The 23,220-nt window shown below is 41.2% G+C and overlaps 1 protein-coding gene and 1 pseudogene across 3 annotated transcripts in view; one reads left to right on the top strand and one right to left on the bottom strand.

The window, feature by feature from the left end:
• Tbck (TBC1 domain containing kinase) overlaps nucleotides 1-23,220 on the bottom strand; it is a 149,438-nt gene that overhangs the window by 34,151 nt on the left and 92,067 nt on the right. The window contains exon 24 of one of the 3 annotated variants that reach the window (XM_029474920.1): nucleotides 18,406-20,659. The exons of the other annotated variants lie outside the window; for them this stretch is intronic. Coding sequence (XP_029330780.1) covers nucleotides 20,606-20,659 — 54 coding nt within the window. The 3' untranslated portion in view covers nucleotides 18,406-20,605. Of the gene's footprint in view, nucleotides 1-18,405; nucleotides 20,660-23,220 lie in introns of those variants that run through there. 3 annotated transcript variants of the gene reach the window in all.
• LOC115030786 lies at nucleotides 11,617-11,724 on the top strand (annotated as a pseudogene).

Below are 23,220 nucleotides of genomic sequence, written 5' to 3'. Positions count from 1 at the left end.
AGTACAAGGCCTCTAGTCTCTGTGACACTATCCATTCATACTGGATCCTTAGTACAAGGCCTCTGGTCTCTGTGACACTATCCATCCGTACTGGCTCCTCAGGAGGATTCTCCTCAGCTAGCCTCCTGTTGCCCCAGGTCATGGAGATCCTGCAGCTTTGGTTCTGGGGGATGAGCCCCTTCATGCTCCCTATCAGTTCACAGATGGGGTAGATGCTAGGGTGGCCCAATTCATGGCCCTGAGTCTGGGCCTGGGTGGTATCTGAGTTGATCAGCCTGCTAGTTCTCCCACACTCATAAGTTACATGGGGCCAGGACTTCAGTACCCATGCCACTTGGGTCAGCTCCCAAGCACTGCCTGGCGAGGTGCAGGGCCTTCTCCTAGTGCTGCTGCCTGTTTGGGGTAGACAGCTTTCCCTGCTCCATAATTCTTTATTTGTTTTGTTTGTTTGAGACAAGGTTTCTCTGTGCCCTGGATATACTGAACTCATTCTGTAGACCAGGCTGGCCTTGAACTCATGGAGATCCACTTGTCTCTGCCTCTTGAGTGCTGGGACTACAGGCATGCACCACCATGCTTGATCAAATTTTAAGAGCAGGAGAGGAATCACAGACAAAGCATAACTTTTCAGCCTTCTCTGAATGTATTTAAAAAAAGGATTTTAATATGATATATGCAACTGCCTCTGTAGATTAACTAAAAAATGAAGCTATTAGGACAAATTACACTAAGAAGAGAACAGTAAAATTATTATGAAATACATATCTTGGTATTTTTTTTAGTTTCCTAAGCAGTTTTATTATTTATTATAAACTCTGTTCTAAGAGGAAAACAGAGCCTCTTCCACATACTGTCTGCCTCACTGCCATACTGTTTTCCTCCTGTGATGGGAGCCTCTAGCTCACGGCCTTTGCTACAGGTGATGCAGAGGGATTTATATTAACTACATAGAACTCAGGTTTTATCACAAGAATTTGGGTGTTTAATATTACATGAGCTTGTGAGCAAAGAATTATTTATTTGGTACTTTTTGATTTGAATTCTCAACAATTTAAACTTTATCTTTTTTCTCCTTTCTTACTTTGTGTATATGAGCCTTGGGGTACATGAATATATGGGTGTACATGTGTATGTGGGCTCATGTGTGCTTGCAGGTGTGTGTTTAGGACAGAGGTCACTCCTTGAGAGCCATTCACCTTGTCTTTTAAAACAGTTTCTGTCATTGGTCTGGAGATGGTTGAGTACACAAGGCTGGCTGGCCAGAGCTGGGCACTGACACTTCATCCTGGGGATTGAGTTCAGGTCCTTATGCCTGCACAACTGTCACATTATGGACAGGGGCCTTCCCTCAGCCTCTTCTCTACTTTGTAATATGCAACTGCCATGCTGCTCAGATTGACCTTGGACTTGTGATCCCCAGCTTCAGCCTTTAAGTGTTAAGATTAGCCTGGTTTATCACCATATCTAGGAGAGAGCAAGCTTACATAGTAAAAGTCCAAAATGTAACCTATCTAAGAACTAAAAAAAGTCATATTGTTTTGTTTAGCCAGAATCAGAATTTACTTGACAGATTACTGATGAAAGCCCTGTAGTAGTCCAGACCTTTGAAATGGCTACCTGCATGGATTTATAGTAATTCCTATCAAGTCCCAAGCATCTACATATGAAAACAAGATGTGCATTTTGCTATTTGTAAGCACAGCATTTTGACACTGTGGGAAGGGAGGGCCCGGGCTTCTACTTCTAACGCTGTATCAGTTCTACCTTTAGAGATATGCTGCGTAATGTATGTGTATATGTATGTATGTATGTGTATATATATATATATATATATATATATATATACTCTTTCAATGCATATAATGTATACACACACACACTTTCTATTCCTCGTCCCACTTTAATGAAACAGGGATTTTAGTAAGAATCTTGTTCGAAATGCCACCCCCGCCCCCCAGTTCAATTCCCCAGTATCTAATCAATGCCTTGGGTCACCGACCCTGCTCTGTGACTCACAACAGAGGTCTTGCAGTGCAGTAGGAGTTCTCTCAAAGACTTTTGCATCTCATAAAGTACCAGAAAGTCAAGATGACATAGCAGCTAAGGGAAACTGAGTGAATGAATTAAAAGTAAAGGAAGAAAGGAAAGACATATGAAATAAGACAGATGAAAATAGGTCCGGGAACATATCATGATGAACACATCTTGGCCCTAAAGTTTAAACATGAGACTGGGAAAAAGACAGCGAGTAGAGAAAAGGTACATTCACATGTACACATGTGAAACTCAGCTTCACAGAGTACATCACACTAAAAGTATTAAGAATATAGCTAGTGATAGGAACAGAAATTTGTGAGAAGTCACTGCTGGAGGACCATATTTAGGTATCAGCAGAGAACTGTAAGTAAATTCATAAGAAAAAACTAATTAAAAAATTGATTTTGGCAGGCATAGTTATATACTGATGAGACAACCTTAAATTTTGTAGTATTAGAAGCAGAGTTGAAATGTTTTGTAAAAAATTTCAACCAGTTCTCATTTTTCTGCACGTCATTACTAAGATGACTTAAAGTGCTCGGTATTTCAAGTGCATGTGCAAAGGACAGCCCTATGCAAAAGGCATAGACATAAACCATCATGCTCAAGCTTTCAGAGAAAAGCCACTTTAAAAACACCACTCTGCAAAGCCCCATCTTCTACAGACAGTTCTCTGTACATTTCAGACGCTCTATTGCTCCAATAGCACTTTTAAAGTTTATCTTTCTTATTTTTAAGGACTGGAGGCTCCTAGGATTCAGAAGGAGCATCCTCATCAGAGTTGGAGAGAGCTGCTATGCTCTGGGGGCTGCACAATGCATTTTCCACACAGGAGACGCTTTGTTCCCCTAAATAGAGGAGAGATAATGTACGTGAGTATGAAATAACGGAGAGGAGAGGCAGAATTCTTTTCAGTGATTGAGGATTTTATGCTAAAAATGTCACAGATGTGCTCTATAAAAACTGAGTGCGGGCTAAATTTCCTCAAAGACAGTAATTTTCCCTTTGATTTAGAGTATCAGCTTGGGGATATTTCATCCTCTGGGCCTCAGTTTTATGATGAATAATTGAAGAAAGAAGACTAAATGACACTATTATTCATTTTAACTCTAGTGTTCTGTGACTTCATTTCTGATAGGCAGCAATACACTTCCAAACTCCCACTCCCTTCCTTGGACAAGTATGGAACTTGTTTAGTAGTCTGTTATTTGAGGTTTCCTTAAAAAGACACAGTGGTGATCACTGCAGGCCTCCTCATAAGCAGGACACACACAGACTACCAACCGGTGAAAAGTCAGCCCCAAACCAAGTACAAGCCATACTCCACCCAGTTAAAGCTGTTTCTGTGAGGATGGACGAGAGGGAGGCGGTGGTAAGTGAAGAATGTATCAGTGTGGTATCGGTGTGGGTGGGGTACTGAGACAGGGGCAAGGGGTTCTACTTGCTTACTTGTGTAGAAGTCTCTGGAAGTAATTTTCAAATAAAAGCAGAAACTGAAAAGGATGAGGCTCAACTCAACCCTGGAGGCCGAGTGTCTTGACTTCCTGGAAGGGACACTTAGAGCTGCTGCTCTACAGAGCATAGGCATAGCCCGTTTCCTCTGGCAGCCTCAGATAGATCTTCAGAACAAAGACAGTGATTTGAGGCCACGTGAGTGAATCAGAGTTATAGTTTTAGCCCTCCAAGGCACAGCTGTTACTTCAGTTGGACTTGTGACCTCACTAGTCCTCGCTCTCACCCTTTCCCTGTATGCTGAAGTGCTTAGCAACAATATATTTGTTAAGCTGTTCCTTGCTGCTCAGAATATTTTTCATCAGTATGTAACCAAAGGATATCAAATAAATGGTCCAAATGGTCTCTGATTAGAAGCGTTGGCACATGCTCGAGAAGAAAATCTGTAGTTCTATCTATTCATTCTTATGACCACATCAAGAACAAGGTGTCAAGTGAGGTCAATACTGTTTTATTTTACTCTTAATTTCTGGTGAAATGTTTGCTGGTTAGTTTTTTTGTCATCTGGAAAGAAGGAACTTCACTTGAGAAAATGCTTCTGTCAGATTGATCTCTAAGCAAATCTGTGGGCATTTTCTTGACTAATGATAGACGCGTGAGGGCTCATCCACTGTGGGTGGTAGTACTCCTGAGTTGATGGTCCTTGTTTGTATAAGACAGCAGACTGAGTAAGCCATGGGGAACATGACAGTAAGCAGAGTCCCTTCATGGTCCCCACTTCGGTTCCTGCCTCCAGTGCTTGTGCGGACTCCACGCCCCCCCCCCATGATGGATTGTGGTCTTTATCACAGCAATGGAAAGTAAACTAGGACACAATGTTTATTTTCTACCATGGCAGCCAACCATTTATATCAAGTGAAAAGCCTCCAGAGTTTCAGCAGAGGAGACAGAAAGCAAAGGAGGGATACTCAGCTGTTTTTAATAACTAATTGCTTATTTGAATGCACTATAAGCCAAGCCAGACAATGCTCATGGGAATTTGGGTTCAGAAGCATCAAAGTCCATAATGTATTTAGCTGCATTTCTCACTTCTTTCAAATATGTGAAGGCATTTTAATTATAATGAGATCAGCAAGGATATTCATGTCACAGCCAAGCCCCAAACCAGAGACCATGAAGATGTACCTTGAATTTATAACATAACAATGCATATTATGGAATGGAACTGACAAATCTGAAGGCTGCCTTTCAATTAAGTTAAATTAGCTCTCATGTTTAATATTTTCTTATTGAAGATAAAAGAATCTCAGATGTAATTTTACAATTCATTTAATCTCTGAATCACAAAATTGAGAATAAACAAATACTATATTTTTAGAAGAAAAATAGACAAAAGTGTAGCCAGTATGGTAAAACAGGTGTTTGTTGTGGAACAAAGGAAAATCTGTATTTTGAGGAGAGGGAGGGAAACCTGGAAACCAGCAAGGAAGCTGGGCAGCTGAAGACTGAGTCAGAAAGGTGACCCAGGTAACAGCAACACAGATGGCAAGCTCTGCAGTCTCCCTGCAGAGGCACCCTCATGGTATGTATGCAGTCTCCCTGCTGAGACTCCCTCATGGTATGCAGGTACCTGCAGCACACACTTTAGCATCTAACCAGCAGTCCCAGCACAGACTCCACAGTTTTAGAACACTTAAATCCAGTCTGGGTGGTGGCTGCTTGGAGGGACCTCTCTGTTCCAAAGAAGGAATTACCTGATGCCATCTTGCCTAACCCAGCCAGCAGCTTTCTCCAGTGGCCTTCCCTGGACTAAGGACGCCATCTCAGCATCCTGCAGTTTTAGCATAAGGGGATGCCTCTACTACATGTCCAAGTCCAACATGAGCGGGACCTGCAGGTATTAGGAAAGGTTTCTTTCATACCTCAAGACTGTAGCTCCTAATGCAAAATCCCAGCATTACCTATACATTTCAGAGATTGGAAAGATACAGCTCTATTCTAAAACTTTGGTAAATTGGCTATCAGAGGCCCAGTCAGCCCTTGGCACCATCAGAACACACAATGGGGAATGGGAAAGCTTTCTGTCCTAGTCTATGCCCTGCAGATTAAACTTAGTACAGAGAGGCTTGACTCAAGATTGTCCATTGGAACAAGGGGAAGGTCCCTTTTATCTATAGCAGATCCTGGACTGCATCAACAAATGCCACATATCTTATTCTTACTGAAATTTCCTGAGGATATTCCCATCCATACAGAAGGCATATACCACAGCTACAAGCCCGATCACCACTTATACTAACCTACACAAAATAGAAAAAGTCTCCTCTACATTCTATAATTCAAGGAGGATGGAGACCAGTGCCACAAATTCAAATGTTCCATGCCCCTTCCTCTACAGTACACAGAATTGAGACCATTTATGCTGATCTTTTGGGATCTGGTGAAAGCATCAGCTATGGTTCTCATCTCTATAAAACCAGTTAACAGTGCTGTGAGACCAAGCGCCAAATGGGGATTGCCTCATGGGACCCAAGTATCACAGAGTTTAGGTTCCACAATATTGAGTTCAAGGTTACCATTACCACAGAACTCAGCATGACCTGTACTCATCCTAGATGACAGAGAGAAAGTTCTACACTGTCCTCTAAGGATATGGCTCTAAGGAGTGGCTGCTGATGTCAGAGGCCCAGGTATCTCCTGCATTTATCCTGAAGGTCCTGGAGAATGCCTTCACTTTCTATACATCAGGAACTATGGTAGATGTTACTAGAAACTATAGCATTGCTCTTCTTGTACTGAGGGACCAAGGGATAGTTCTCTCCATATTCTGCATCATCAACATTACAAATACAACTGCAAGCTCTGGTGCCACCAGGGCTCAAGTATGTATAGCTAATGGACATGTCACTTTGCTTATGTCCACTGAAAACTTATGACAATTTTGGGATCATTGCATTCTAGACACTGGACACCAATGCTGAAGAAACTGAGAGATGTGCTGGTGAGCTGCCTATAACTGAACCTGGTGCACCTACCAACTGATAGATCCATACAAACAAAACCTTTCGTACAAAAGCTACTTCATAAAATAGTCAGAGTACGTAATACACCAAATATGTAGACATCAGTTCAAGGAGAGAGCATCAGAGGACGCCTAATGTCCTTAACGAAAACAATCTTTCAGAAAAAGATCTCAGAGAAAAAGCTAAGGATGCCTGAAAAAAATGTGAAGCAATGATTTGAACTTAGTGACACACAAAGCAAAACACATGAATGATACAAAGAAACGAGAAAAACAATTCAAGGTACAAGTGAGAAATTTGCCAAAGACACAGAACCTGTACAACAAACAAACAAAAAACAAAGACCGGTCTTGGAACTAAAACCCTGAATAAATAAAATAAAAAAAAAATAGCTTCCACAACAGACTACAACAAGTGGAAGAGTTTATGATGTGGAGGACACGCCTTCCGAGTTAACCTCAGACGTAGCAGTAGTCAGATAGGAAAAGGAGGGAGAATGAAAAGAACAGAGAATTTATGGAAATGATGTGGACAAATGGGCAACTTTCACACTACAGGAATTCCAGCAGATGAACAGGGAATGTATTGAGAACAACTCTCAGTGATTTCTCACAGATCCAACTATATGGATGACTATGTATAAGAAATCCAAAGGACCACCTGCAAGCAACCAACATGGAGCTTTGATGAAGTGTTTTCCTCTTTTCTGCTCTCCTGCTGTCACATGTGAATGTGGTCCCATGTGTGACGTCAGAGGATAAGTGCAGGCAGTGGTCCTTACCTTCCATCTTGTTTCAGACAGGGTCTCTTAATTTTCACTGTGTGTACCAGGCCTGCTGGCTAATGAGTCTCTGGGGTTCTCCTGTCTCTGCCTCCTGTTCCTCCATGTATAAATCTTTTACCAGCAGCAATAGGACACATTTTTTTTTTTTTTCTCATCCAACAGCAGTAGGACACGTTTTCCCTCACTTATCAATGCATGGAACAATCTTTAGGGCACATCATCAAATGTGGTGGCTAGTACAAACATCAAATAAACATCTAAGTGATTAGTAGAACACATTTCTGGGTGTGCTTGAAAGGAATTTCCACTGAACGTCTGCTTATGACGGTACTGACCTAGTGTAGAGATTGGTTGATGATTCATACTATGATGGTATTCTTAGGATGTGGTTATGTCAGGAGGTCGGGCCCAGTTAGACACTCCTACTGTCATTATATTCTGCTCAAGCTGATGGGTCAAGAAATCAATAAAGCCAGGAGCCAAATAAATACTTCTACCCTTAAGATGTTCTGTCAGGCAATATATATAAAAACACAGACTTTTTTTTTTTTTTTTTCAAAAGACAGGGTTCCCTGGGTATACTGGAACTTACTCTGTAGACCCAGTAGGCCTCCAACTCACAGAGATGTACCTGCCTCTGTCTCCCGAGTGCTGGGATTAAAAGTGTATGCCACCACTGCCTAGCTAAGTCTTAGTAAACTTTTAAAAGCAGAAATTATGGGAAATTTTAGAGAGGCCTCAATGGTTAAGAGCACTGACTGCTCTTCCAGAGGTCCTGAGTTCAATTCACAACAACCACATAGTGGCTCACAACTATTTGTAATGGGATCTGATGTGTGTCTGAAGACAGCTATAGTGTACTCATATAAATAAAATAAATACATCTTTAAACCAAACCAAACCAAACCAAACCAAACCAAACCAAACCAAACCAAACTGAAACCATGACATTTTCTCATAATGGGAGAGAAGCATAGAGTAGCTATAGTAGAAAGTATGCACATAGAGGGGAATTCAGTAACACACTCTTAAAAGACCAATGGCTAACTGGAGAAGTTAAAAAAGAAATACAAAATGCTATAAGCAAATGAAAATGACCCTAACATACCAGAATCTATGAAGTCTGGGTAAAGAAGCACATTACAGAGAAGCATGCAGTAGTACATGGGCAAATCAAAGGGGCTGCCCCACAGACTCCGCAGCACACTAACAATCCGGAGTGAGAGCAAAGAAAATCCAAACGAGAGAAAGGACTGACAACCAGAATGGAAAATTTAAAAACTACAATCAATCAAATCTTGTTGTTGTTTATAAGACAGGCTTTGCCTTTGCAGCCCAGGTGACCTAGATCTCCCTGTCTGTCTCCACAGTGGGGAGATGACAGACATGGGCCACCATGCCCCGTGACCAGCATGCTGAGTGATGGAGCTGTGGGTTTTGAAAAGGTAAATGAGAACGACTAAATGTTCTGCTTTAACAAGGAAGATGGAGAAGACTCAAATTCAGAGATGAAACAAGGTTTCTCACAGCACAGAAATGCAAAGGACCATGAGAGACCCATATTAGATACTAACAATGTGGACGGCCTACAAGAAATGGATACGTTTCTGAATACACACTATCAAATTGGAAATTTCAATATGCAAATAGTGAGCAGCAACACTGAAACAATAACTAAAATCTCCCATCTGAGGAAAGCCTCAAGAACATGAGAGCTTTGTTGCTGAACTACACAAAATATTTAAACGACTTATTCAAATTCCTCTTAAACTTCTTCTCTAACTGAAATAAGAAGAACTGCCAAATTCTTCTTCTGAAGCCAGCATTACCTTAGCATCAGAACCATATAAAGATCTCCCACACAGGAAAACTAAAAACATTTACCCTGATGACCATACATGCCAATGTTCTCTACAAAGCAGTAGCGTGAAAAATTCAGCATCACATTAAAAAGACCAAAGACCAGGGTCCAGTGTGACTCACCGCAGGGATGGCGTAATGGTTCAAAAATAACATATTACAAAGTTATTATAACCAAACAGTGAGGTACTGTTATACTATACACACAGACAGACAGACAGACAGACAGACAGACACACACACACAGGGAAAAACACAATAAAAATTTAAATTAATTTACAATCATATGGCCAAATATATATATATATTTTAGCAAAGATACCAGTATACAGTAGAGAGAAGATGGTCTTATTCAATAAATGTCCAGTCTTATAATGATCAGGGAAAGCAAATCAAAAGCTTGCGAAAGTGGTGGGTGTCACAAGTCTGTATTCTCAGCACTGGTGAGGGAGGCAGGCACGTTGTGAGTACCTCAGGTGTACAAGAGTACATAGTGAGATTCTATCTTTCTCAAAATAACAATGGCAATAAACCACTAAGATATATCATCCACTGCCAATTAGAAAGGCTGTTATCAAAAAGACAAAAACAGCAAATGAGGATACAGATGGGGAGAAAGGGCTGTGGGAATGTGAATTGGATAGGCTTTATGGAATACCATATAGTATTCCTCAGAAAACCACACTGGATATGCTCTAATGATATGGTAATTTTACCACTGGGAACACATGCAAAGGAGACAAAATCTTTGTACCACAAAGATGCATGTGGGGCTGGAGAGATGGCTCAGTGGTTAAGAGCACCAACTGCTCTTCCAAAGGTCCTGAGTTCAAATCCCAGCAACCACATGGTGGCTTACAACCATCCGTAATGAGATCTGACGCCCTCTCCTGGTGCATCTGAAGACAGCTACTGTGGGGAATTGCAGGCTGGTATCCAGTTGAGCTGAGGTCTGGACCCTGATGGTCATAATTCACCTTCATGACATGATAGGCATTCCCTCATGCTCCTGGAACTCTGCCCCCTACCTAAGTTACTGCCCCCACAGCCCCCACAAGAGAGGCAAGGTCAGTAGTCACGTAGGCAATGGCCCAAGTGTCTGACCTTCAGGCTAAACTCCTCCCCAGTTACCTAGCAACAGTGAAGACCTTAAAAAAGGGTGTTCAGATCCACCTTGCTCTCTTACTCTCTTATGCTCTTATTTGTCTCCTTCTTACCCCTGTCTCTCATACCCTCTCTCCTCTCTCTTACTCTCTAGCCTTTCCTCCCTCTCCCTCTCCCTCCCTTCCTCTCTCTTTTTACCTTCTCTCTTTCTCCCTGCATTTCTATAATAAAGCTCTTAAACCACAGAGAGTCTCTGCTTCATTAAGATCCGCTGGCACTCTGGTCAGTGTTGGGAACCTCTTCCCTCACCCCTCTCTTCCATAACCCCGGGCTTTAGCAAGGTAGCTCCGGGGTCCCCAGGTAGGGCTGCCCCTTGGCCACCCCTTGAAGAGTGGATAGAGGAATGCCCACCCAGGGATGAGTGGAAAGGGTAGGTAGCAGCTCTCCCACGCCTGACTGACCAGAGAATAGGGAAACTCTGGCGGGACGTGGGCCTTTTCCCTCCCCCCTCCCCAGGGCTCCCCTTTTAGATCCTACAAGCTACAGTGTACTTAGATATAATAATAAATAAATCTAAAAAAAAAAAGATGCACGCACTCCTATGTTCACTGCAGTGCTGTTCATACAACTAGGATATGGAGTCTACCTAAATGCTCTGGGTAGATGAGTCAGTAAAGAAAGTGTGCACATAAACATGATAGAGCATGACTCAGCCATAAAGTATGAAACTGCCATTTTGGGCAACACGGATAGAATTAGTTTCATTATGCTAAGAGAAGAAAGTCAGACAGAGATACCTCATGTTGTCATCTCTGTAAACTTGGAAGTCAGTGTCGTGAGGAATGGAATGGGACTGTGGTCAATGGAGACTTGGAAAGGCCTGAGAGAAAGTGAATCAAAAGAAGTTCTCAGAACCACAGCTGGGAAGAAGAATTAGTTCTGGGTTCTCTATTACATATACAGAAGGGTAAGTATAGGTTCAAACAATCAATGACATATTTCAATGTGACCATGAAAGTATGAAATTCCAACATATGAAGATGGTTAGTGTTTGGGAGGAATGGAAATTCTTATTACCCTGATTGCATTACTATACATTACATACATGTACTTAATTGCTAAAATGCATTGCATAAACATACTACAAACATTGTCCCAATAAAGAGAAAACTCAATAAACTATTTTATATGCAAAAGTCTACCAATCAGAACAGAAATTCTAATTAAAATGATCAGTTATTATGTATAGGTGAATTACTACAATATTTAGATGAGATACAGTTAACTTTAAAACTGTTAAACTAAAGATCTTCATATCTCCTTTCTGGTGTAATGTAGCTTAAAAGGTGATAATAAACTCCTAGAGGTATGGGCGTGAATCAGTAGATGGCAGAGAAGAAAGAGGCTATGTCTACACTCAGTATTCTGACCTACGACCAGATGAATAATTAGTAGTCTAACATTCCCTGAAAAAAAGCAAGTCTGGTACCTGGGGGCTCACACTGGGAGCTAGCCTAAGACAATCATCAGTCCAGCACAACACAGGCCTGGAAGGGCTCCCAGGGCAGGAAGCAAGCAAGAGACTAGAAGAACCCTTATCTAGGACCATGGGCCCCTGGCAGAAGTGAGCCTGAGACAGCCCATCCTCAAATGGGGCCACTTGGGTAGGCCTCAGCAAGGAGTGAGCCTGAGATGTCCACCAGACGGGCACCATGGGGTCTGGATAGGGAGCTAGGCTGAAATGACCAAAGTTGGGCACTGGGCAGGCTGGGGTTGGGGGTAGAGCGTGTCTGGAATTACCCCTCCCCAGTGTCATAATGAACCAAAGGGCACAACACTCCTGAGACCATTCCTGAGATGACTCCAGGCACTCAGTGACTCTGGGCACCACTAAGGGGAGCAAGTAAGTGGTGGAGAAATGGAAGAGAAAGAGAACCAGAAGGATGTGGGCACAATGAAGAGAGGCAGACCTGGAGACTGGAGGGTAGTGAGGAACAGCTGATGTGAGTAGCTGGTGATGCCTCCTGGGACCACAGTCCCAGGGGTCCTGGCCTATATTGCCACTAGGCCCATGTCTGGGCCAGTAGTCCTGCAGCAGCAGATGTCTGTTACCACCTGAGGCCAGGTGGATGTCCCTGGTTTCAGCTGTTGCCCAGGGATATGCTGATCTAAGGGCTATGCAGAACTAGCCCAATCCCTTGCCTGGGCATCATGGGAAATCTGGCCCTGGGGCCATGAGAGCAAGAGAGGTGCCTCCATCCCTAGCCAACTGCAGTACTTGGGAGAACAGGCCTCTGTGGGAGTTGAGGGTGAGCTGGCCTCAGGGTGTGAGCACAGGAGAGGGGTCCCAGCAATCTGTCTGCCTTGCAGCAGCATAGGCAAGAGAGAGATTCCTTTCCTTTCCCCTCCCCTCTTACCACCTACAGCAGGAAGGAGAGCTGGCGCTGGGGTTGAGAGCAGGAGAGCTGGCTCTTCCCCTTACTTGCTGCAGTACTTGGGACAGGGTGCTCTGTGCCTCACCTGGAAAGCACAGTAGAACTGGCCCTGGATGTGTGGGTTGAAGGTGAGCCAGCCCAATGGTGTGAGTGCAGGAGAGTCATCAGGCTGACCAGCTCAGATAACTCTCAGGTCCAGACTCAGAACTTTGAGTTGGCATACCCCATCATCTATTCCATTGATGATGAATTGTTGGAGTTCATGAAGAGGCTGCTCTTATAGATCCAAAACTACAGGATCTCCATGACACAGAGCAACAACAGGATAGCTGAGAGGAATCCCAGTGAGAATCTAGTATTGATAAAGCAGCAAAAGCCAGAGGCCTTGTACCAGACCAATGACTCATGCCAAAGAATATTTGCAAGCAAATAAGTATGGACAAAAGGGTGTACTATGGGGCACACTACAGCTTCCAGACTAAGATTTTTTTTTCCTCTGTTGGGGGTTAGGTTGCAAGAGTGGAGGGCAGGTATGAGTGGAGGGAGAGATGAGTGGGACTGGGGAGTATGATGTGAAATTCACAACCAATAAAAAGTTGAAAGTGTAATAATAAGCAATCCAAGACAAGGAAATATTGCTAAAAGTTATAGGCAATCTTTTTGTGATGAAGTAAATCTCTAAGATACTATATTGTCTATAGAATGTAAACATGTAATTTGATACATATATCCCATTAATATTTAAAAATTATTCTTTGCAAATTATGACATACTTAAGTGTTCACAAATTTTACTTATAGAAATAAAATCACTACTCTATTTTAAAAGCAATGAGTAATTAATTGGTTAAAATGCACAGGGCAGGACAGAAATCACATGGTGTCCTACATAAGCAGATACAGAAAAGCCACTTGACAAACTCCAACATCCCTTTATGATGAAGGTCCTGGAAAAACTAGGGATTATGTGAACACATTCAATGCAATACAGGTAATCTATGACAAAACTGGGTTCTATCAAAAGCCTGCTGAGCAAGGCCTAAGGAGCAGGCAGGACTCCTTCATGGCTTCTGTTTCAGCTCTTGCGTCTAGGTTCCGGCCTTAAGTTCCTTTGATGATGGACTATGATATGGAAGTGTAGGAAAATAAATCCTTTCCTCCCACTCCCCAAACAAAAGAAAAAACCTGCACAGTATTGGCAGAAAACCAGATACAAACAGAGTGGAGCAGCCTAGAGGACCAAGATGTAAGTACACATGGCTATAGCCACCTAGGTTTTGACAAAAAAAAAAAAAAAAAAAAAAAAAAAAAAAAGAAAATGGAACGTGTACACACAGGGAGAGCAAAGTTAAAGCTCGAGACACTGAACCTGCTATAAACATCTCAAGATGAGGGTGCATCTCAATAACCAGCTAGAGAAATAAATGACTCAGTGGATGAAGGTGACTGGTGCTGCGCCTGGCTACCGCTGAGACCTGGAACATAGCTATGGTGGAAGGCAATGAGCCCCTGGAGCTGTCTTCTGATCTCAGCATGTTCATGTGGTGGATGCGCCCAGACAGACTCATGCAGACACTAGACAAATACATGCAATGCAAGAGGGTTAAAGCTCTATCATGCTACAAGTAACTTAAAAGGATGCTAAGAGACAAAAAGACATACTTTGTTTTTTTCAAAAAATAACATATCAAAATTTCCTATCTGTAAACTTATTTGTAGCACAATTTGGACTTTAATAGCTTCTTGGTATGGAAAAAGAAACTCTAAAAGATAATGTAATTGAAAAATAACAAACATATGAGTATAAATCTGGTTTACTATAAAGGGATATTTAGAATCAAAAGGAGTAATTTAGTTTGTTCAAAAAAAATAAACATCTTCATATTAAACTAGCCATTTGATAAATAAAAAAGTTTAATAGAGGGGCTGGAGAGATGGCTCAGTGGTTAAGAAGAGCACTGACTGCTCTTCCGAAGGTCCTGAGTTCAATTCCCAGCAACCATATGGTGGCTCACAACCATCTGTAATGAGATCTGACGCCCTCTTCTGGTGTGTCTGAAGACAGCTACAGTGTACTTACATATAATAAATAAATAAATATTTTTAAAAAAGTTTAATAGTTTGTTAGCTTGACTTGATTGTCCGTTGGTAAGTGGTCATTTTGCTTGATTAATATAGGACTTCTGAATGATAACTCCTCTCTCTCTCTCACACACACACACACACACACACACAAACACACAAATAACAATGTTAGCTAAACTTTACTCATTTGTGCTTGAGAGAAGAGGAACCCCCTCCTTGCTAGAACTCTCTCAGGTGTGTGAGTTGCAGGTAAAGCTCTAGTTTCACTTTTCTTATGGCCTCAGTCTGTGTTAGTATGTGTACAAAACAGGCTAAAAACACATCAAAATTAAAATTGTATACCTAGGTTTAACTGTGGTTTCTGAACCCATGTCACAGAAATTGTTTGTTTACTTATCCTATATGGGTATCTTATATGAATATACTTACACTGAGCGCCTGAATAAACGGGATACTTTGAACATCATTAGGCTTCCTGGATCCTGTGTATAGTGGTGTCTCTCGTTGCTACCCTGTCTGTAGAATTGTGCTCGAATCTATTTCCCTTTAAATGTCACAGAATGCCAGTGATTCATGAAATGACATCTCTGAACTTTGAGGTGGTGTAAGGAACATCTCTGTGCAAGACCCCAGATCTTCATTAGCGAGCTGGAGTCAGGCTGCTGTGCCCATCACTCTCCATGGAGAAATGTATTCTGTAGACTCACTGGTGGAGAAACATTGCTAGAAGATCTGTGTCAAATCAACACTGAATTAAATCAGGCTGCTCAGGAAAACTGTCACCACTGCAGCCTTCCCGGCAACTTCATGTGGGAATGCTAATTGTGCTTTGAGAACTGCCTGCTGCCTGTGGAGACATGCCCCTGTCTCACATCAGCTCAGCTGCCAGTCTGGACCAAACCCTCTTCGGATACTCTACCGTATATCATGCCAATGTTACTTTCGCCAAAAAGAAACTAATTAATATTTTCTTTTATTTTCTATTAAGAACTCTATCATGACTCTGATTCTATCACCCCCAATCCTCATCAACACAATGCATTCATAATTCTCCTGGTACATGTTTTGTCTGACCATGGACACACTTTCTGTGCTCATTTCACTGTGGCATTTACAGGACATGGTTGTATCCAGAAGATCCTTGCATACAGTGGGAAGGGAGAGCTGTGTTTACAGGGTGATGAGTTAGAGTGACCACACTGAGGGTTATAGCCCAGACAGCAAGCACTTTGATATGCCACTACACATTCTCATTTCTCCAAGATGATTTCACAAAATGATAAAAAAGCACATGTTTTAAAAGATAGTGAAAAGTACCAACTATAATTTCTAAGTTTTAGATGGCTGCAGGGAAACAATTCGATGTTTTTAAAAATGAGGAGCACATGAAGGTTCACCGGGAAAAGCAATACTGGACATGCACCCCTAATTTACAGCTCCTTGACCTGGAAAGTGAGGCGTATTCTCAAGCTATTTGGTTACAATATTTACTTAAATGTCTTATTTCACAAAGCATTTGAGCTAACTTTTAGTTCAACTTACACTCTAATAAATGCTTTATCGTTTATCCCGTTCTGATCATTATTTTCATCTGCCAAAATAGTTTTCTGGTGCACTGAATTAAGTGATATCCCAAATCTGGAACTGATACTGAGAGAAAGGATGTTTATATAAAATGATAAAAATCTTGCTAACTCTAGACTTGAGGAGCTCAGCTTTAAATAACAACTGGGATCAGAAAATGAAGAACACAGTTGTAAATGAGGCATGACAGACACGGCAGGTTTTCTTCCTCTTTGTTCTCCTGATTCCAAACCAACTTTCTTCATGTCCATGTATTTACTAAGGTACTTGGAACACATACAGTCCACATTAACGTGAAATGAATCAGGTACTGAGCATGTGCTCAATGAATATCTGCTAAAAGAATAAATACTATCCAAAAGTCACTTTAATGATGAGAGATAGAGAAAAGAAAAAGAATATTCCCCTCTTAGAACAAAACAAAAACCTTTGGAACATGGTGGACTAGGAGCCCTGTCAGAGGGAGTAGTGGATAACAGTTTAGGAAATAAAGGGAACAAGAATAATTGACAATCAATCAGCTACTTCTCCAGGGTCAGGCTCTACTGGTCAACAAACCTCTGCTATAATTAAACATGGACTTTCTCTACCACCAGACTGGCCTTGCTTGCTGCATTTTATTCCACATTAACTGGGCTAAAAAAAAAATGGCAAAAGTAGTGCTAGCATCGATTTGAAAGAAGGGGCTCCCTACTACTCTGGAGGGCTTCCACCAACTTCACCACAGGGCAAAGCAGGAACTAAACACAAACATCAACCAATCAGTGTGCTTTGGGAGTCATACAACCAGCCATTCCTGACCCTGTGGGGCCTCAGCAACCACAGTGGGGCAGAATTTGTCTTAGTTGTTCACAGCCCACAGTCCACAACCAACAGAAAAGAACCAAGAAAATCTACATTCGAAAGAAGCTGGAAACTCCCTTTAAAAGCAGATGCAGCCCAGCTTAGACCAGGATCAGAGAGAAAAACAAACAAACAAACAATCCAATGGATCCATGAAGAAACAAAAGGCATTCTCATTTTCTAAACATCTCTGTCCAGCTCTCCTCCCCTACTACAGCTATTCTTCATCTCACTGAGAGTCCATTATCTTCTACCTCCACCCAGCAGCCTCTCTCTACAGGTAAGTCTTATCTATACAGTACAGTAGGGCATAGGAAGCCAACACTATTTCCTACTGTTAGTGCCTTTCTCCTTTTCTTCCTTCTCTCTCTCATACCCCTTCCTCTTACTGTCATATTTCCCAAAGGCCAGATGCTGACCTGGTTTACAATATCTGGGCACATATCCTTACCTCTCTTTAGAAGTCTAATGCTAACCAAAGCTCCCACACATCTACCCACTTTTTCTTCTGTCTCAATTATTTTAATTCCTATGAATGTCTCTCCTCTACTTCCCTCTAACAACCCAACATTTCTCACCAGCCTTACTGTGATTGCTCACCCTTTCCTTCCCTTTCTCTCATACTCATGCATTAGCCCAGGCAGTACTAATGGAATCCTTCACTCCTTAAACTAACCTGTACTCAGCAAGTGCCTTCTTCCAGTTACCCAGTACTCTGTTTAGTCATACTGGGTTAACTACTGGTAGTAACTGTTGCTGTGAAAGCTCTCTCCACACCTGCAGACTGGAGACAGTCTGTGGACAGGAACACCAGCCTACCAAATGAAAATGTCACCACAACTGTCCAATGACCCAGTCTCTGTTTAACACTAGAAGCACATCCACTGAAAGAAGAGATGCATTCTGAATTAAAGGAAAAAGATCAACAGCAACAAATCTTAAGCAATAACTTAACTGAGATCCCATAACAAAACCACAAGAAACATGAAAAAAAAAAAAACAACAAAACTTATTTCCTTCAAAAGCTGTCAACCACAAACTACTAAACATTGATCAAAATGACTTAGAGAAAATTCCAGGTAAATTCAAAATAATGATTATAAATATGATAGGACAGATCCAAGATTCCAATATTTTCCAGGAGAATATAAACAGCTGAATAAAAAAAATGAAGTCAGTCTATAATATGTTATAGTTTTATTGTAATTTAACACAATAGAATACACCGTAGAAAAGAAAGGTCACACTACAGATTAAGAAGAGCCCATCAGAATAACAATAGACTTTCAATTTAAACCACAAAAGCAAGGGCTTAGACAGATGTATTTCCAATTTTGAAAGATCACAAGTGCAAGCCCACTCTAATATACCCAACCAAACTGTCATAAAAATGTTTTTTTTTTTTTTTTTTTTTTTAAAGCATAGTATAGGAATTCATGACCATCAAGTTAGCCCTGTAGAGGACACTGGCTTGTAGTCCATAAGAAACATGAAATCTGTGTAGTATCCTAGATTTGGAAAAAGAGTCTCATATGTCATACATTCAACACCTAAGGTGCTACAGTCAGGGACCATCTTGAGATGTGACCTGATGTCTGATTTTGAACTCTTCTAGGAGTTATAAACTCCTAAATATTTCCATTGTTGGGACTCCACAGACATTATGCTGCATTGACTTCTAGGACACGAACAGACACTTTGTGAAGTCCACCTGAACAATGAGTGAGCTGCACTGTAGGAGATAACAACCTTTATACAGGGGGGACGGAAGGTATCACTGTGACTACAGCTCTCTGCTTTTAAGCCCCAGGTTTTGCATAGCTCTCTGTGAACTCATGTTAGTGGCAGGATCAAAGCCAAGTACAGCTGTTTCTTGTTGTCTCTCACTTACTATACTATGCTACAGACAAAGTGTAGAGGTAATCCTACAGTTACTACTGCCACCTGGTTTACAGGCCCCTGAACAACTCAAGCCCCAACCATTACCCTACAGCAGCAAACACTGCTTCTAAAGAAGGAAATCCCCCTAGATCCAGTTGTCACTCCAAACTTGGGTGCTCATACCAGGCAAGACAAGACCCTTGACAAGCACTGCTGCCAGCAAAGAGTAGCATGGTGGTTTTTGTTTGCCACCCCTTCTGTAAAACTATCATCTCTATACTTTGTCTAATGGTCTACTAAAGTTATGAAGTGAGTATGAGCACCACAGGGGTACTGCCATGGGTTGTTACCAATGAAATCTGGACCCAGGTCACTGCCAGACTGAAGAGCAAGCATGCTAGGTTTCTTACCACTGCTAGGGCTGCTGGCAGGGGGCCTTGCACAGCTAGACCCAACAGCATTTGATGAACTGTGGTCACCTGCTAGGGTCCACTCTTCCCACGTGTGAGTAAATACACAGTGAGTGCCTCGCAGCCAGGGCTATCAGCTCTATACCTGCTTGAGCTCATGTTCCCCACTTGTGGGGCTTATGGGATAGTGAGTTTCTGATTCCACCTCAGTCTGCACTGTACTCAGAGTCATTAATCATGGCCCAAGGAGCTACAGGGAAACTACACTATCGTCCCAATTTAGAAATATAGCAAGAATTGCATTCAGTCTGATCCAGCTGATAGAAAAAAATCTCAATACAGGAGCACAGGAAATATGAAAACTCAAGGTACCATGCCTATAAAGGCACACATCAAACTCTTTAATAACTGATTTCACACTTGCACAGATGAAATACACCATAAAGAATATTTTAAATAGTCATTTAAAAACTGAATGAAATCCATGAGAAAGAATAACCCATTAAATGAAATTAGAAAGATAATTGGGATATTAATGAGAAATTCAAGAAAGAAAAATTTGAAATTCTTACAAGTGAAGAACTAAATAAGTCACCTATATGTATACATGCATACATATACACACACATCTATGCACATGCACACATAAACACACACACACACACACACAGAGAAAGAGAGAGAGAGAGCAAGCAAGCATTACCAAACCACAAAAATGAGTAGGAAAAGATAAAAGAAGAAAGAGAATCTCAAAAAAAGATAACGACAGGAGTGAGTTCTTACATATCAATAATAATGAATGAAAATGAACTGAATTCCTCCCTTAAAGGACTCATTAGAGTGGTCATTTTCCCTCTTCCCCCAAGGGCTGAGAAGTAGAGTATGTAGAGAACACACACAGTCAGGAGGACAGATGCAAGTGCAAAGGCTCTGTGTCCCTGCTGATATGAGCATTCTCATCAAATGTTTAGTTGGACTTATGTTAATATTTTACACTTGGTACTATTAGCAAGAAGAAAGCACATATTTGTGGTTTTCCTTGCACTGCACCGTGAAGCAATCCACTTTCTTCAGGAGTATACAAGTAACTGTACTTGCTGATGTACACCTAGTAAAACTGGAACGAAACAGTGAGATCCCGAGGAGCTTTGACTGTAGAGCACTGTGTGGAATAGATTAGCACATACACTTGAATTATCCAGGGCACAAAACATTTTACAGTAAATTTGCTAAAATCGCCGTTTGTAAGTTATACTGAATTAATTAGCTTGTTTTAACTCTTAAATGGAAATAATACACAAAATGTTAGAGATTAGTTTAAGGGAAGAAAATGTTCCTGAAAACCTGCAAACTGTAAAGCTCAGTGAGACTATTTTTTTAATTGTTCAAATTATATGAAGTTTAGAGTGAGATTAAATTTTATATCTAGTGTTTATATTGACTTTTAGAAGTGATTCCATCATGAAGTATAAAATGTTTAAAAGACCAATCAGCATGTAAAGCATTGCTTATAAGTTGAACGTTCTGTTTTGCTCATGACAATAGCAAGTAGTTACCATTATGCAAGTGAAACCAAACTCGTTTTTTTTAAATCCTGGGCTACTATATGTGTTCCTAATCAGGTTATGAAAAACAAGAATAATTCTTGCTTCTTCAAAGACTGCATATAACTAAGTTATACTACTTACAAGTAAATGAATATGCTGATCAAATTTGTCAAAGAGATTTAAAAAATCTAAAAGTTAACTACTATCTTTTTCTAAAAAGTGCATTCAGTTTAAAAAACCAAAAAACCAAAACCCACCCATTTCACCCTTGTGGCCTGGAATGTGCAGTTGGCTAATGCTTCCTGTGCAAACCGAAGGAGCCAATGCCAGCAGGAGATCTGAAGAGGCAGCACGCGTGGTGCATGTGTGATCCCAGCACCACCGGCAATGTGGATGCAGGAGGTCAGTTCGTTTGGGCTAAACTTGAAGCTCCAATCCCACCCAAAATATGATGGAACACTAACCCAAGCCGATCTCTGATCTCTACATTCACACACCCCCAAATGAAAATCCACTTCATCATATTCATCAAAATTTCATACCTTTACTTACTGTTTTCTTCAATTAGAAAACTACGACCCAAATTCTCAAGGAGACTTTTTTTTTTACTATTTAAGGAAAAACTGGATGGGAGAGATCTTGGCAGGACATGAAATAATTCTTTTGGCAATTCTTTAGTGGCTTGAAAGTCAGAATGGTATTAAAACTAAGAAGTAAAGGTCAAAGTGAAATTTTAAACTAAAATTACTAGGGTAAAACTGCCAGGAAGATTCCTTCTTTAGAAAGCAGCTTCCAACTCTCCCCGCTGCCTCACTGTTTGTGCGTTTTGAACATACAGTGGTGGTACTACAGCCAACAGTGGGAAGACAGAGGACCCAGGAACATGGCCTGTGTCACACAGCAACTCGGATTCAGAAGATTGGTGTCACAAAGTTCTATAGTTTACAAGGTTGAAATTTTTTAGCCTTTCATTACCAAGCACGTAAAAGAAATTGTTACTAGTTTAAATTCTTGGTATATATCATACACTGAGTTGGATACTGTGTATATTATTTATAAAATGACTTTGGTAAGCCTAAGTATTATGATGTGATAATCTTGCCAACTTGCCTGGACTAAGAAATGCCTAGAAGAGAGTAAAGTGTACTGCTTGGTGTGTCTGTGACACTTGTAGAGATGAGTGAATTACTCCATGGGTGGGTTCATATGCTGGCATTACTGAGAGGTGGGAAGGACAGCAGTAGGGCCAAGCTGGAGGAAGCGAGTCACTTGGGCCGTGTCTTGCCTAACCTCTCTCTTTACCCGCTTTTCCTGCTTCCTGGCTCATCATATGAACCTACTCTGTTCTACTGCACAACCCCTGAGATAACGGACCAACACCTCTGAAACTGCAAGACAAAAATCATCTTCCTTCTTCGAGTGTCTCTGTATTTTGTCACAAAACAAGGCCAGTTACACGTGTGTTTGCACTTACAAATAGGTAAGTGCAGAGACTGTGGATTATTCAATGTTACATGACAAAAAATCAGGCAGGGTCAAAATTTGAGGCCAACTCTATTAAATAGTGAACATGTTTTTCCTACTGTAAAAGAATTTTAAAGAATCAGACACAAGCTGGCCATGGTAGTTTAGAGGATCACACACATACTTCTGACCTCTGGGGCATGAGACACATATGTGGTACACATACATACAAGCAGGCAAAACATTGACACATACAAAATATTCATATATATGAAATTAAAAAAATAGTTTTAGAATAACACTAAATATTTACGTTTTATCCCAGTGAATGCCAGTTCTCCCCTTGGGAGGCCATCCAACCTTTGGGAGCCTGGTGAAAGTATTTACTTCTTAGTGCAGGTCCTTATTCCTCTCTCTTAGATCCCTTACTAGCTTATCACGACCTTTCTCATATGTACCCACGGAGCTGCTGCCTCTTCCTCACCCAGATCTTTGTCTGTTGTTAAGAAATACAAATTGGCTGCAATTGGAAATGGCAAAACATAGATGCATCCAGGTTTTTGGAACATAAAAAAAAATCATAGAAATTATCAAGAGTAAAAAGGTGGATTCATAGGCCGGGCGTGGTGGCGCACGCCTTTAATCCCAGCACTCGGGAGGCAGAGGCAGGCGGATTTCTGAGTTCGAGGCCAGCCTGGTCTACAAAGTGAGT

This window comes from Mus caroli, chromosome 3 (assembly GCF_900094665.2).
Source record: "Mus caroli chromosome 3, CAROLI_EIJ_v1.1, whole genome shotgun sequence".
In the NCBI taxonomy this organism is placed as follows: Eukaryota; Metazoa; Chordata; class Mammalia; order Rodentia; family Muridae; genus Mus; species Mus caroli.
Note: the sequence above shows the minus strand (reverse complement) of the source record. Positions and strands in the feature narration are given on the sequence as shown.